General features: G+C 41.0%; 1 protein-coding gene across 2 annotated transcripts in view; it reads left to right on the forward strand.

Moving 5' to 3' along the window:
- Window positions 1–834: 834 nt before the first annotated feature.
- Window positions 835–16,913, forward strand: part of ALDH1A2 (aldehyde dehydrogenase 1 family member A2) — a gene marked incomplete at its 5' end in the record, with an annotated part of 55,164 nt that continues 39,085 nt past the window's right edge. Inside the window, one exon of one of the 2 annotated variants that reach the window (XM_082322781.1) lies at window positions 835–966. In XM_082322781.1, coding sequence (XP_082178907.1) covers window positions 850–966 — 117 coding nt within the window. The remainder of the gene's footprint in view (window positions 967–16,913) is intronic. The other variant, XM_082322782.1, reaches the window with a different exon arrangement.

The raw sequence follows: 16,913 nt of genomic DNA on the forward strand, positions 1-16,913 counted from the left end.
CGGCCCCGTGCCCTCGCCGCGCCTCGGCCTGGGACCCGTGAGGGGCCGCCTGCCCTGCTGTGCCTGGCTGTGCTCGGCCGCCCCCGCCCCGCCGGCTGCGCGGCGGCTCCGCGCCCGAGGGAGAGCCGGCCGCCCGGGGCCGCGCGGTGAGGCAACGCTGCTGGCGGGCCGCCGGCCCCCCCCCCCCCCCCCCCCCCCCCCCCGCCCCGCCAGGGCTTCCCGAGTGCGGCCCGGCCTCCCCCCGCCGCGGCCGGGGCTGCCAGGGCTCCCCACGGGATGCCTGCCCCCGGCGCTGCCCCCCCCGCCCGCCGCGGCCGGGGTTCCCCAGGCGGCGCGGGGCCGGGGCTGGCCTCTCCCGGGCGCGGCGCTTCCCCGCCGGCCCCCGCCCGCCGCGGGGGATACGAGGGGGAACACGGCGGCTGCGGTGACCCCCGCTCCGCCGCCGGCGCTGACCGGGTTCCCCAGTCCCGCTGCTGGGGCGGGAGGCAGCGACCCGCGCCCGGGCGCTCCGTCCTCCGCGGGGCGGCAGGGGGATCCCCGGCGCCCGGGACGGGACGCGGGGGCCGGGGGGGCCGGCGGCGGCCTGCGGGGCGCGGCGCGGCGGGGCGGCTGCGCCGCGCGAGTGAGCGGGGCTGCGCCGCTCTCGCCCTAGGTAGGACGGACCTGCCCCCCTGCCTCTGCCCCCATGTCCAATAAGAAGAGACCCGGCTTGACACCTGCCTATATACAGAGGACGGGAGCAACATCTTCAGCGCTGGGCTTTGGAGGGGGGGGGGACCAGCCCAAAACACAACACAACATCAGGTCAGAGCGGGGGGCTCGGTGGTACTATAAAACCCCCCCAAGACTATGACTTCCAGTAAAATTGAGATGCCAGGGGAGGTGAAGGCAGATCCTGCAGCTCTGATGGCATCTCTGCATCTGCTGCCTTCTCCCACTCTCAACCTTGAAATCAAATACACCAAGGTAAGTTGTGTTCATTTGTTCTGGCAGGGAAATTCATGGCTTTCCCTCCAAAGGAGGGATTTTATTTAAAATCAGTTTCATTCTGCCCTAACCAGCTTGAGTGTAGAGATTAAAAAAAACTACTAAAAGACTGCCTTGAATCTGTAATAAAGGAAACAGATTTTTACCCTGTAATCATCTGAAAAACACAAGATACTAGAAAAGCAAATTAGATCTGTTGGGACTGGCTTTGCCACTTCTCTTTAAATGTAGTATTTTCTACAGAGCTCTTGGGGTTTATTTTCAGTGCAAAATCAGTAGTTCTCAAATGTTTCAGTTGCTTTTGATGTACTTCAGAGGAAGTTACTATACGTACCTGCATATCTCAATCAGAAAGTAAAAATGTTTTCTTTCTTGAATTACCCTCTGTGCCCAAGGGAGTCTTTCACAATTCCTGGAGGACTCTTTAATACTACCAGGTTGTTACAGCACTGGAACAGGTCTCTCTACTAACTTCCGTGATACTTGAATACACTTTTGAACAATATTGCAAGAGGGCATATTTTTTCCTACTAACCTTTAAGACTAATTTTCATAAAGAGAGGGTTAAGAACAAACCCATTGGGTCAATGTAGAAAAATCTGCTGTTCTTCTATGGTGTGTTATGGGACTAAATTGTTTTTGTCGATTAAAATGGGCTTTAAGAACAGTCATTTGTTTGTAAATGCAATTTGAATTTTTAAATTCGTTTATATATTTTGAATCTTTGCATCTTTAGTATCTTACTTAAAGAATGTTTTCATTTCTGTTGGGGAAGTTTCAAATGTATTGTATAAACAGATTACAATGTGTCAGACTTTGTTTCTAATTACCGAGTAACTTAATGGGAAAATAAGCACATCAGCACTGGAAAAAGGTGATAACATTTTTATCTACTGGAAATACAACTTCAGGAGCTTTAAAGCTGATAGGAAACTCATTTTGGCCGATGTTGTGTAATTTTTTCCTCCATATCATCACTTTAAAAGCTTTTCATCTTCTCTCTTTTTTAAGCGGGTGCCAAAACTAATTTGTCCTCTAAGTCATTATAGCAATTCCATATTCTAGAAAAATGTTTCAGAGGAAAGTCAACTATTGTAGATTTCATTACATTTTAATGCAAACTGTAATATGCAAATTAAAAGATGCATATGGTTTCTTGCATAGAATTTCTCCGAAAATAGTTTAAATAAATAAGGAATGTAGTTATTTGATGTTGTGTGGTGTTACACTTTGGGAGCAATCATACTGTACAAATAGTATTTGGCATGGATTTTATTATTGCTGGTTTCAGTGTAAAATATGCTTCCGGAGTGTTCGGTGGGTAATACACGAGAGTAGTATCACAGTCAGTTTGCATAATAAGTGTACTTGTGTATCTCTGCTCTAAAACTAGAGAACAGGTTCTAAAAATCTTTGAAAAAGGTAACAGTTGTCAGCAATCATATCTTCCTATCTGTGAGAACATAAACTGCATAGTAACCTTTAATAATTCAGGATATATAGTGCTATCATCTCAGAAATATGTAAGATGTTATACATTTTATACTAATGGAACAAGTAGAAGAAAGTTATTTTATTTCAATATTAAGCCAAAAACAACAGCAAGATGTTTCTTCTGAACTTGGTTTTGAGATATCAGGTAACTCCTGGTTGCTTTTGAGAGAAATTTGGTTTAGGACAGGTATCGAATATTTCACTTGGCATATCCTCTGTCTCTGTTTTTCTGTCTGTCTCGCTCTTCCCTCCTTTTTCTCTTTCTCTGCAGGAAATACAAGTGATTTATAGATAATTGGAGTCTTCAGCTCGGAGTCTTGTCTTGGGCAGGACTTTTATCCAGGATCCACTTTCCCACCTATTACAAAGAAAAACAATCAAAAATGAAATAATGGATTGTAACTTGATTCTTTCTTTTGGGGGAGTGGTCACTTCATGTCTTAAATGACAAACAACTTCCATAAACAATAAATAACATTAGACTAAAGCACTTCAGCAAAAAAAAAAAAAAAACCAACAGCCCCAAACCTTGTAAAATCAGACATCTGTAAGCATTCCTAGCAGCCTCTCTCCTGCTTGTTAGCTGAGAATTTTAAATACACAACCAGGACACGGAATTCTTGAACTCTTTATTACAGCTGTCTCTGAATGTAAAATCTTAACCATTTAGGAGTTAATTCTTTATGAAAAATAGAGGTACCTGTGAGCATTTAAACTAAGCGAAGTAATTTTAAAATATGTTTTGCCAATTAAATTCCATTTCTGGAATTCTAAAATTGGGAAATAGACAGTTTTGTTAGGATAGAACATGTTAAAATTCCAGGAATCCGTAAATGAGTTAAAGATTTGCAATATGTACCAGAAAAAAAAAAAATTTTTCATTATTCTTTAAAACACTACATTATCCTTGGAATTACTATGAAAGCTCCTTCCAAGAACATAGATAAAAGAAATACTACCCATGTAATTTTCATGTATTGGATTATTTAGCAGAATTATTGAAACTTGTGAAATATTCCTCTGGTAGCTTTACTGAAGTGAGCATAAAACTGTGTGTTAAGTCCTGCCGATCTGTACACCTGATGTAGCACACAGAGGCAATGTAGTTTTTCATTGGTCAGAAAAAATATATTTAGTGATGAAAATTATATGATACTATGTTTTTATGTACGATGTGCAGTAGTATCTATTGTGACTTAAATATTGGGAGTCAGCCTACGCTTCCTTAAAAAAACAGCCATTAGAAGTATTTTTCCCAGCTTTTAAATACCATGTCATGGTCTCTGTGAAAAGTGTTTTAGATGTGCGTAATAAGAATTGGTGAACCAGACACGAAGATGCGTCTTCAAGCACACAGGGTTAAGTTTTTCTGTGTGGCTGGCAAGTACTAAAACTGCTACATGCGAGATTCTCTCTCTTTTCATTGTAATGACTCTTTAATTCTCTGCTTCTTAACATCAACATTTGGGAAGGGATTGCATCTGCAGAACAGGGGATCTTCCAGTATTGGGTGGAATTAAGTTATTCTACAGCCCTGTGGCACAGCAAGCCCTCCGCAGACTTGTCAGGAGCATGTTAGCAGTGCTATGCTCCATACGTAAGGGAGCATGTAGGTAGGAAGGGGATCCAGCCCTCTCCCTGGCAACAAGTCATACTTCTACAAATGTCAGCTTTATGCCAGAAACTCTCCCAGAATGGGCTGCTCCAGAAATATCAGATGTGTGAGACAAGCCGTAGCGTGGTGACCAGTAAGGACATGTTATTAGCATGTTTTGTACAGGAAGCACACCCCTGAGTTGATGGCTCTGAGAACCTGATAGCTTCTGAGGGTGATCAGAGGGTTCTCAGCTTAGTATTATATTGATGCCTTCCTCTTCCATGCTCTTATGAAACTCCATTCTCCCTCCTGAGACTTGAGCGTCTCCCAAGTATCTGACCGTAGGCATAGAATCAGCCCAATGGATTCCTCCTGCTATCTCCGTTTGAGGGGCTAAAGGTGTTTCTGCAGGATGGGGCTATCCTTCCTTTCTTATGGTATAATCAAATCTGCTTTACAAAGTATTTTGATAGTGGTTTTAGTAAGTCACGCTGACTTTAAAAGATGGTTTGGTATAAAATGAGGACCCTAGGCTTCTGTCCTCTCTTAGCTCTGTCACTACATCATGTAACTGACTGAACAAACATTCTCAGTTTGCATCATGTCGGGGACACCAATCCAGCTGGATGTTTTAAGTTTTGTTTCTTGCTTACCAACTGATCTAAGTCTGGGAAAGAGTTGAAGAACTTCAGCGTAAGGAAAAGTTGAAGAATTGTGGTTTTGAGAGCGTTTTATAAAGAGGTGCTCTAAAGTGGAGAAGTTACAGCGCTGTGGCAGTGAAGAGGTACAGAAATGTTTCTGTAGTAATAGTCCCTGAATTGGCTGACAACTGTATTTTTTTGTCCTGTGTAAAAGGGTTTGCCTCTACTCTTACACCATAGGCTAAAATCAGGTCCGTTTCTAAACATGGACCAGGTAAACTACCCAGGATTGCAACAGAAATCTGTGCACAGCAGTTTGTATTAAGTGTAGGCAAACTGCTTCAGGGTAGACAAGAACTAACAAATACATTTCAAATTCTCATATGATAAGCATTTGGGTTTTAAGTAAGTGTTTTGTTACTAAGTTTCTGTATTCTCATTCCCATTGTGCTTTCTTGGCATTGCCCAAAAATGAATGCTGCAGAACACTATTATAAATTCTTTTCACCAAAATTTCCAGTATGTGTTTTCCAGATAAAATTCTAGACTGACATTAAGATAGGAGGCAGGAAATCTATTTTATTTACAATAACATGCAGAATCTTTGTCATTTTTTGAACTGAAGACGAGCTTTGGCAAAACTTGGGTAAAAGTGATGAATACATGCTATTTCCCACCTGTCTTTCCCTGAATGAGCTCACTACTTTAATGCCTTTTGAAGTCAGATTCAGTGACTGATTCTTGAAGAAATCAGCTAGCCTTTTGGGTCAGCTCAGTGAGCGCTGTCCAGTTACAAAAGATGGGCACAGAAAATCAGAGATGTTTGCATGAAGAGCAGACAAATAAAACAGCTACTTTTCCCCTTTGTGGAATACTTCAGCATCTGATGCTGTCACTAGATATGTCCCTCTGTATCATCATATATGAAGTTTTAGGGTATATACTGTATTTAGATTTACTGTTCTTTAAATCTACCTTTTGAATTCTCTTCTAGTGTGTTCATACTTGGTGGTTAGTATTACAATCCATCAACCCATACAGTAATTGCAAACTATTTATGCACTTCTTTCCAATTAACAGCCTGAATATAGGATTCTTTCTTTCCTCCCAAACCTTTAAGGTCTTCTGCACAAACCCAATTTACCCAGGTTTTGCATGAGGGATCAAGAAACAATTGCAGTCTTATGCATATCCAGTCCCCTGCCTTTGCTTGCTCCAATACAGCTGCTATAACCATGTTAATTCAAGAGCATTAAAAATACAGAAACTGCCAGGCTGACACTGGCAACAACTAGATAACTACTGCAGATAACCACTACATTACTGAGTAGGTAACTATTGTAGTGGGGATCTCTTACTGTGCTGAATTTTTCAGGAAAGACTGAATCTTTAGGGAAAATGCAAACTGGTTTAATGCATCAAGCTGTACAATGCTATATTGCTGGCTAGAGGGAAATTTTCTTCTCTTTGTCCAGTCTATAAAGTCAGATGATACACTGAAAGACAAGAGCTACGCAATTAGTGCTTTTCTCATCTTTGCAAAAATGTTTATGATTTCAAGTGTTCCAGTACAAAAGATGCATATATTTATTTGCACACCAAAACCAGAAGGTCAGTAATAATCAGAGCACTTGCCCGAGCTGAAGAGCAGCAAAATTCATACCCCTGCTCTGAAGCAAACAGAGCAGAAACCTGAATATGGATCCCTACTTTCTCATGGTGGATAGGTCTCAGTTTTGGATGCTGTCTACCTTTGGCTATCCTTGGAAAGAGTCACATTCTTGCCTGTTGGATAATTCACTTGTAAGTATTTATGAGGCCTGAGAGATACCAACTTAATAGCTCAGTGGGCAGGACACTCATGGAGGAAAAGCAGGATTCAGGTCTTTGCTCCAAGAATACTCATGATGTCGGACAGAGCAAGGATTTGATCCAAGATCTATGGGTGTCTAGGCATTGACCCTAACTATTGGAGTATTGAGTTGGGATAATGTGTCTTGAACACACACGTTCATTCTGACAAAAAAAGTCCCTCCATAATTTTCCATTCCATTCTGTCCTTCAGAAACATTTCCCACAGAAGTTCACCAATCCTGGTACATTTCCATATTAAATTTCTGTCTTGATGTATCTGCATTTTCTGATAAAAAAAGTCCCAACAGTCCAACAATTCTTGATGATCTCTGCTCAGCTTGTCCATACAGAATTGTTCCCCACAGACTTCAATGGGCTCTGTCAGTTTGAAGGTATTCGCTGCCATAAACTGCTTTGTTCCTGGGAGCACCACACAATGGAACCACTGTATCCGCTTGTCTTCCCTTCTTTACAGTGCACGTTAACGGTTGCCTTCAATACGCTGTCCATGGCCATTGCAAGTCATTGGGAACATATCGGCATCTAAAAGTAATTTGAACCCTTCCTTCCAACAGGCTTTGCTTTGCATTTACTGCGTTTGGCAAATTTCAGCTACCCTTGAGTTGCCCAAATGCCTTTTAACTTCAGCCCTAGTGATACTTTCTTCAGTACTCTGAGTAGTCTGAATATTTTTATCTGCAAACTATGTACCTTACTATTAATGATCTGCAAAAGCAGGTGAACCAAGATATCGATTGCTAGTCACAGTAATGAAGGGGCACCTTGCTATTAACCTCTTTCCAGGGAGAATTACCCATTTATTTCCAGTCTTTTTATCTTATCTCAACCACTTTTTAATCCATAGCAGGACTTTATCTTTCACCATATGGTTACTAACTTTCCTTAATAGCCTCTTGCTAAGGACTTTATCATCAAAAGCCTTTTTAAAGTCTAAATAAATTATATCCACTGATTCATCTCGGCTCCTCATTTGACTACCTATCTTCCAAGAAATCTCGCAGGGTTACAGAGATAAATGACAAAAGATGAGTTCAGTGGTCCATATCATAAATTCTTAGTCAGATCCTGTGTAAAGTCACATTTCTTCTTTTATAGTTTTGCAGCTATCTTTCCTAAGACTGAACTGTAACATTTCACAATTTATTTTTTGCAAATTTTTTAATTCTCTCCACTTATGAAAAACACAACTTTTTATCTGTTTGGTTTTTTAAAGAGAAGAACTCATGCTCTGAAACAAGTAACCAAAACATCAACTTTAGTTCAGCTTAAAGAAATGAGAGACAAAAAACACATTTATACGGAGACAACATTATACGTTTATACAGAGACAACAATGAAGCTATGTAAATATAATATAAGCACAGATGTGTAAATGTTTAAAAAAATCTTCAGAAAGTTGCAGTTCTGTGCAGTCCTCTAGTGAGGAATCCTCAAACAAGGGCTGCTATCCCTGCTCAAGCACAAATAAGTGCGTAAATGGCTATGTGAAGACTTACTACTAAGTACTATGCAGAGAAAGATGAAGTCTAAAAAGTGATTGACATCTAAGGGCCCAATCATTCATTACTTTTGTGCGTACTCAAACGAATAGAGGAATTCCTGTTCAGACTGCATATACCCAATTGGTTGTTATCCAAAACACAAGTTCCATATTTCAGAATTTGTCTAAAAATGTATTTCTACTGACCAGCATTTTCTGTTACTTTTAAAAGCAATCTACCTTTGTGACATGAATGCAACACATCAATTTTAAGTTACGCAGTGTAACTAAGCTTTAAATATAGGAGCACTTCATTACTAAAAGTATGATATGTGAAGCCACATCAAAGTGTTGCTGCAATAGCATTGCTGAAATAGTCTCCAACTGACAAAAGAAGAAAAGGACTTCATTCTTGTTCACTTGAAGTCAGTTCCTTTCCCAGAGAGCCTAGTGAACTAGATTTTTACCTTATGACTTGAAACATAATACATTCCAGCTTTGTTGGACTGAAGTGGGAAAACACTTCAGAGCAGAGAAGCATCCACATCAAATTCTGTGACCCAAATGAAAACGTTTAAGGTCAACTCAATCTCAGTTGACCTCAGCTGGAGGTTAAAACACAGGGACTGCACTGACCACTGGAGTATATAGACCTTAATCTGTGAGGGATTCATAAGTAATGAAGACTTTGAATTGAACTCAGAATCTAAAGGGATGCTGGTGGGACAGCTGTGGAGAGGCCTACAGCAGGTGGTGTGGTTACAGAAAGCATATACTTTGCTCATTTCCATGTGGATTTCCAGTATGCCCCAATTTAAAACAAGCGAGTTACAAAAATCCGTTTGGAAAGTCACAGAGACGTAGGAAGTGTTGCACAGAAGAACAGGCTGCAGCCTCTTTGCTGAACTGGGATGGGAAGAGCACACCAGGGAGACACTGTCCTCTTACCACGCTCTGCTCATCTTGTAATGGTTACACAAAATCCCTCAGTTTTGACTCAGAAACTATCAGAAAGTGCCTTTCCCTACAGAAGTTCCAAACACACATATTTACACAGGTAAAGGCTTCACTCTAAAGTGAAACTGGTTTATTTCTAGAGCAGAGCTATTTACTATTTCAGGTAAATACAGGTAAATAAAAGCTGACATTCTCTTGTGAATAGGCCAGCGTGCCTTAAATTTGGCCTCACGTGACTAGAGCTGGTCAGAACCTCAGGTCTACGTTTCACCTGACATACGATCTCTCCAAGTGGAAGGTCCTTCCAGGTCTGTGCTGTGGCATTGCGTTCTCATGCTTCAGTGGGAAAAACACCACTTAATACATCATCGCCCCGCCACCACCCTGGTATATCCTTAGTGGCTTTTGTACAATTCCTGATGCCTCAGCTTTTGAAAACTGGAAGAATTGAGATGCATTAGCATTTGGGATTTCTTTCAGGAGCTTTATTTCAACTCTTTGCAGCACAATTGGGACTGAAGCACCCTTGTCTTGGACATAGCCTCTAAATGAACTTCGGTGTATTTGCTGGTGTTAGAGTTTTAGTAAAGATGAGTCCCCAGAACAAATGTTTTACCTGTCATCTTCTAGTGTTCAAACTAGCGGCTCTGCTTTTCTTCCCCTGACCCTATAACACATATTAAATTTTGGCCAAAAATATCATCTACTTTGGTAGAGCTAAATTGAGATCCCCCCAAATGAGCAGCCACTTCTGGAAATACTTTCAGTCTCCCTTTTACACTTTTCATAGCCAGGTTGTTGTCGGGATCCACTGACTCTCCCACAGCCTATATTTGCTTATTTATTAAACTTAGGCTGCTCTTGGCTGTGTTATTTATGTTACCTTTTTAGTATCTGTCTTCAGAATATTTAGTAGCAATTTTTAATTTTCATTTTGTGTTTTGCAGCCTTTTAAAGTTAGCACTTTGTTTCTTTTTTTTGGCCTACATCTCCTCTTGTATCATCCTGCTTAGTCACCCCATTTATTTTCTTGCTTGTGCTTCCCGTTTTTAGCCTTGGGAATGCAAATCTTCTTTGACTTTTTCACATTCTTAAGCCTCCATGCTGATTCTATGGATTTTAATTTCCTAGCTTCAAGCAGGGAGTTTCTAAGTTACTTCCTCTTTTAAAAAAAATTGCTTCTTGAAGTTTAGTATCCCAGAGAGTAGGGCTTCTTCATGTGTTTCTCTCCTGCAATGAAGCTGAAATTATTTATGTGGGTAACCGTTTCTCAGGGGTTCAGACACAATTTTTAGTCCTTGACAGGACTATGTCAAATGTTGTTTAGATTAGGATACAGAACACTGTATGTTCTCTAGACACTATCTCGATGCAGCTCTCACTGAACTAATACGCAGTTGCTTTTGCGCCAGTCTTATTGCCTTCATATTCTTTTTCCACTTCAGTGCCACTTCAATGGCACTTCAGTTGCTCTTATTCAGAAGTCAGTACTTCACTACTGCTATTATCCTTCATGATCTACACTGCCTCTGTATCTGTGGGTCTATGTTCTGTGTTATGTTTCTCTTCCAAGAAATAGCCACGCAATTTCTTGCACACAGAGCTACTCCCCCCTCTCTGCCGCCTGACTTGCCCTCCCTACGTAGCTTATACCTAGAAATTGTGGTATGCCTCTGATAATTCTCATCCCCTTACGCTCAAAAAATGCTAGTCTTTTTCTTCTCCGTGATACAGTCCAGATCACCCATTTTCACGCTTAGATTTCTTATGCTGGTTTATAGGCACTTGTGCTTTTATTTCCTAACTATAAGATGGCCTAGATGAAAATTGTGATGTGTAGTCAGTTGAAAAACCCTGTGAAGTCTTTTCAGCTCAACAACTAAAGCACTTCCCGTGACATTGCACCTCACTCTGATTTACCACTCCGATAGTGTAAAAAGTCCTTAAAATAGAAATTAGATCTAAACTGGCTTTAATACTTCTTTGCACTGTCAAATTGATTTGAAAAGACATTTATGTAACTGCTAGTTGGATACATAGATTTGTTTTTTTAAGGAACCACTTCATTTTGTTGTTTGAAACAGTTGGAGTTTATTTTAAATGTTCTTTTGCATCCAGGCATAAAAGCACTGTCCTGATTCCACTGGGTATTTTCAAAACTTACCAGTATACCATAACATACACATTTTACATTTGCTTATGTGGTTTTTTTCGGCAGTAACAGAAATAGTTTGAGTTTATTCTTGAGTAGTTAGAAACTACCAGGAAATTACTACCTGCCTTTTCAAATCAAGGGGTTTATTTTATTCTCTCCAATTTCTTCAGTTGTGATGTATGGTTGCAGCAGTCCTGTACTGGAATGGCCTGCATGGACGTTGAGAAACGTGCACTCATGTTTTTCAGGACATCTGGCTAAGCCTTCATCCCCTTTTCCATCAGTGCTTGATGTTTTTTTGTTGGTCTTCCTCTTTTTGTCCTTATCACACTTTCTTTACCACAGCTACTTAACGGCCTCTTCATTCTTTTGTGATGTCTATGGGATGCTGTTTTCCCGAGAGATGAGAATCAAGCTCTGCTTTTTCACTTGTCCATCTGAAATTGTGCTATGAGACTAACACTAAATGGGTTAGCTGTGCTGATGAGGACCGACCTAGTCTTGGTGGTCCAGCCCTTTGATAGTGATTTTAAAATGCATTTGTTACATTACTAAAGACATTTTTAGCTAGCATCACTCCCCTGCAAGTGTTAATATTCTGCTCCTTCCATCAAAGCTTTTAGAAAGCATTAATTGATTCAGTCTCACTGTCAAACTGGTGACAAGGCTCCTTCACAGATGGGGGAGTTTAAATTTGTGGGAGTGTAACCATGACTAACTCAGACAGTAGGTCAGTGTCAGAGGCAGGATCTCTTGCTAAACCAGCCAGACTACTAGAAGATAAAAACTCTTTTTCTGTACATACTATTCTGGGAAATGGAAATGCAGATGAATTTCAGAGCCAGTGTTTACATGTGGATGCATGTCTACAATTCTATATGGTATTAATTGCACACTTTTCTGTGCACTCACCTGTACATGCGTACACAGTATAGATTAAAAGACCCCTTTCTTTGTGCTCTTTGCTCTCTTTCTGTGTCACTTTATCAGTTGTCATCTCTGTTGTTATTCCCTTGAGCGTTGCCTGGGAGGCAGTGCCCTCCTTGCTGGAAGAGCTGCATAATGAGTTCAAATGAAGCTGGAGCTTGCGGTGTTGCTCCCCTCTGTACTTTTCTGCTAGGAGGAGGAGTATTTCCATTGGTGCAATGCAGTGACAGTACTGGAAGCCCAGGTTATTGCCTCCGGTATTGTTTCTATTCCCTTTTCAAAGGTTTTGTTTTAGTAAAGTGCTCTAACGTGGAGAGAGAAGGCAGGCCCTGCTATTTAGATGACAGCCAGGAGCCCAGAGCAGAACGTGCCCAGCGACTGGGTGCAGCAGAGCTCTTACTCCCATCAGCCAAGACAATTGCTTTTAATGTTTGGACTCTAGCTGAAACACAAATGTGTTCATGCTCTTGCTCTCTGTCTCAGTTCTTTTCACTCCTTGAGGGAGCAACAGGACAAATCCTTGATAACTTATTTCCTGGTTAGAAGCCTTTACCTGCTTTCCTAGAGTGGTTCCCTGTGACTGGGAGCCTTTGTAGTCAGCTCTTCCAGCTGTTTGCCTAAATGGTCTTCAGGGAGACTGAAAGCAGTGAACCTGGAATAACAACATTTGACTTCAGCTAGGTCCCATGAGGATTTAGTTATTACTTAATGGATTGAATTGGCGACATACCTTATACCAGATAACTGCCAAAGGTTGCATGAAATTAACCTTCACAAACGGCTAGTATTGGTGTACTCCTTGCAGAAAGCCGGGCATTGGGTGACATATGCTCGCTGTAATTAATACTGGTTTTCATACTTTTACATGCCAATAGTATTTGCAATGTCTGGGTGAAAAATTTCTCAGATTAAAGTCTTGATGGTGGTTTTAGCCATTTAGTGATCATGTGTCATTGTGTTCACTACACTGAGCATAAATCCTGTCTTGTAAACAGCAGGGAGACTAATGAGGTTTGCCCACATTCTGGTATCATTACAAGGGGCTCCAGCAGAGAAAAAGGGAATTTGGTTAGAAAGGGGAAGAGAAACATGAATTTTAAAGGAAACGGGGAAAAAAAAAATTCTCAGGACTGCATCTATGAACATTTGTTTTTAGGGAAGGCTTTTTATTGACAAGACTTATAACCTACTTTGCTCATTTAGAGAAATCTCAGTATAGTTACGTTTTGGTTTTGCCTTAGTCCATTTTTTTAATGCTGCATGTTTGGCAAAAGGTGAGGGTCATGTTTTTAATTTACACACTCAAAGTTATTAGTCTGCTTCCATTTAAAGGTAAATAGAAGAGCTCATTTTTCATGCAGGCCTACATCTCTATACAGAATAGCTTGCCAGTCACCTATAAAAATGTTAAACTCTATTAAATATTGGCATTATTTTGCTATACCCTGAAGTGTTTTATTTGCTTGGGACTGTAATCAGCTCTTGCAAGAATGCTTCATATCCAGTTTTAGTCTTAGCACCACAGTGTACTTTGGGGTGTAAATTTGTCAGGTATCCAAGCACAGCAGGATACTTTGACAGCTTAAGCCCAGTTCTCCCCAATCAGCCTTATGAATAATAAAAAGTAGAATGACCTGTTCCAGTTTTGTGTATGTAAAGTCAATGGCTTATCGGCAGAAAGAACTGGAGGAGAAATCAGAACTGAACTCTGAGGAAAGGGAATCTAGCTAAAGGTTTCTTCTCTCCAGAAGAATATTCTGAAGTAAATAAATCATTATTTCCCAAGACTTCTTACTGAAAAGAATTTCCAGCCTGAGCGATTTCATTGCAGCATGGAACGAGAGGTGTTGGGTTCCTTTGCATCTTCTTGAAGAGCAAAAAGGGTTTATAAATCAGACTTCTGGGGATTGTTATCTCACAGCTTCTTCTAACAAACACAACAATTTGTTTTAAAGGCTTTCACCAAAGATGTCATAAGTGGTAATCCCTATGTTGTAAGTGGGTACTTAATGTGATTTAACTTAATGTGGATGATGCAAAGCTATTCTCCCCCAAAGCCCGTTAAGAACATCCAATTTTCTGGTAGACTAACACTCCTGCTTACTATTGTACAGATAAGTGACTGTTTAACCAGGACAATAAGGAAGAGTTTCAAACCCAGGCACAAAACTGAGTGGCCACAAAACTTGTCTTTGTGAAAGTTCAGACTTTGAATGCAATGTCATAAGCTGGGGGTTTCAGTTTTTGGTGTTTTGGTTGGGTTGGGGTTTGTTTTTTTTTTTTTTGAGTAGTTTGAATTTCTGTATGTACAGACATGTACATACAGGCACTTTCAATCACCCTAATGAGCGTACTGGTGAATATCATTATGATATTAGTAAGCATGGTCCAGGTAGAAAAGGGCCAGTGCAAGCCATTTATGTAAATGAAATAAAGAAACTGATAAATACTGAATTTTATTTCATGTCGCCCTAAAGTGCAGATAATTCTAACAGTTTATCCAAGATAATGCTTCTCATACTGCATGCTTATTTGTTGGTTTGACTTTTTGTGGATTCTGTACGTGCAGCATGACATGAAAGGAAATGTCACTGGCACCATTCAGCAAAACATGCTAGCAGTAATATTTGAAAATACTCAGGATGCAAGGTAGAAGTGAAGGCAAACTTTCCAGGAGCTTATGGCTGCTCACTTGGGTCTAATATAGAGTTAGCACTTTGCAGGTCAGTGGCTCTGCTATTTGTCTCTGACCTAACAGATCTGGAGTTCTTCACATCAAAACCAAGTCTTGCTGAGCTCAGATCAAACGTGTTAAGGTAAGGATCTTGCCAGTGATTTATCGTGCCAGGGAGGGGTGATCAGGCCATAAGGGGCCACTGCAAATGAAGTTGACATTCCAGCAATTTCTCATGTGTAGTTATAAGGTAATTTTCTCAGACGGAGCTTTTAAGTCAAAATAAATTTGTCCATTGTATTTTTCTGCGTTCCCTACAGTGTCTGAAATCCTAGTAGGAGTATTTATTTATGCAGCATAGCTAATTTCTAAGTAAGAACTTGTTCTTTGGTGATGAACATTTAAAATGGCAGTTACCTACAAGTGATGATCTGCTAGATTCTTTTGAATGGCAGGACATGTTTCCCATGTATAAATAAATAGACCACACTGTTTTATGTCACACATAATAAGCACACAAGACTTGCAATGCACAAATGACGCAAAACACAGGGAAACTGTACAGACTAATATTAGTCTTGTTTGTACAAACCCCTCCTCGTTCCCACCGTTTCAAATGAGTGCTTGTGGAAGGGTTTCCAGGAGCAAGTTCTTAATAGCTACAACTTCATTAATGCCCAGTGACAGCCCAATAATTGATCCTGTGAACAAATACTCCCTCCTCTCCACTCCTGATTTAATGGATTTTTAGAAATCTTTCATTATTTCATTTTTAAGTTGCAGTAAGTGGCATCAGTGATCGTACTCCATAGAAAACACTGCCGTCCTTACCCAAAGCATTCAGTGATGGCTTTTCTTTGTTATTAGTGGAAATGTAGAGCATACTTCATTTTTTAGTCATCCTGGCTTCAGAAACAATGTTTTCTGATGCAGCGCTAAGCAAGACAGTAAATGTTCTTCTCCAGCAATTAAAGAGAGCTCCACAAGTGAAAGGATAAGTAAATTTCGAGCTCAGTTTCTTAGGAATACATGAAATATTACCTGAGCTATGGGAAAGTGTTATTGCTCCTGTATTGTGCTATTAACAGCAGATAAATTCTTCATTAACTGAAAAAAAAGTAGAAATTACTTTGGGGAAGCCTTTATGTGCTGGAAAGAAAGTTTCTTCCCACAGGTTTAATAAGGCAGCCAAAAAGAGTAAAATGTTTGTGGTGGGTATAGTTCAACAGACAATACAATCTGAAGTGTCTTCTCTTTAGATTAATTTTCTTGAACAACCAGGCGCAAAATAATCCCTTTAATGAGACTGAATTGAAATAACGGATGCTATATCAGCATGTGGCACAGTGAGAAACTAAAATAGAAAAGGGTATCATCACAGTTTGGCGGCCTGGGTTTTGTGCAGGAAATACTTGGGGGGGAGGAGGAAAGTAAGCATGCTACTGCATGTTGTTAAGACTTATTTAATCTTCTTAACTAATTACTCACACTTCCTAATTCAAAATCATACAAACAAAAACGTTTAGATAAGCTGGGAGTTTTTTCAAATGGGTGCCCCCTACAGCTTAGAAAATAAACATGACAGGTTTCCCCTGTCTGATGTGCTGCCATTTGCAAAAGAACAGACCCAGCTCCCAGAAGGACAGAAGACTAATTAAGACAGGAAGACAGGCAGGTCAAACATTTGGTGTGAGGGATTTGGGACATAGGGGAGAAAAAAATCATGTTACATTCCACTTTCACAGCAGACTGACAGGAGGCTTCAAGCCCTTTCTCCGATTCCATTTGCTGCTCAGAGACCCTGGATTCCCCCAGTTTCTCCGCCGAGTCACGCCTGTTTCCTAGCGTACCACTCCCAAACCTATACTGGCTGTGAGCTGGCTCAGCGGGGACTCGCCGTATCTACCTCTAAGCACCTCAACAAGGTGTCTAGGTGAGCGGGCCAGTGCAACAGCCACCGGAGAGACAGGCCCTGACGGGACGGGGGGGTGACGGAGCGTGCCGGAGGCGGCGGGTGCTGCCCCGAGGGAGTGCTGCTTCCTCTCCTCCCACCCCTCCGGGACTGGAAAGGGACTGAGCTTCTGCATTGGATGCCACCATTAGGTGCTAGGTCATATGAATCCTCC

The sequence above is a fragment of the Platalea leucorodia genome, assembly GCF_965183815.1.
Source record: "Platalea leucorodia genome assembly, chromosome: 9".
NCBI lineage: Eukaryota > Metazoa > Chordata > Aves > Pelecaniformes > Threskiornithidae > Platalea > Platalea leucorodia.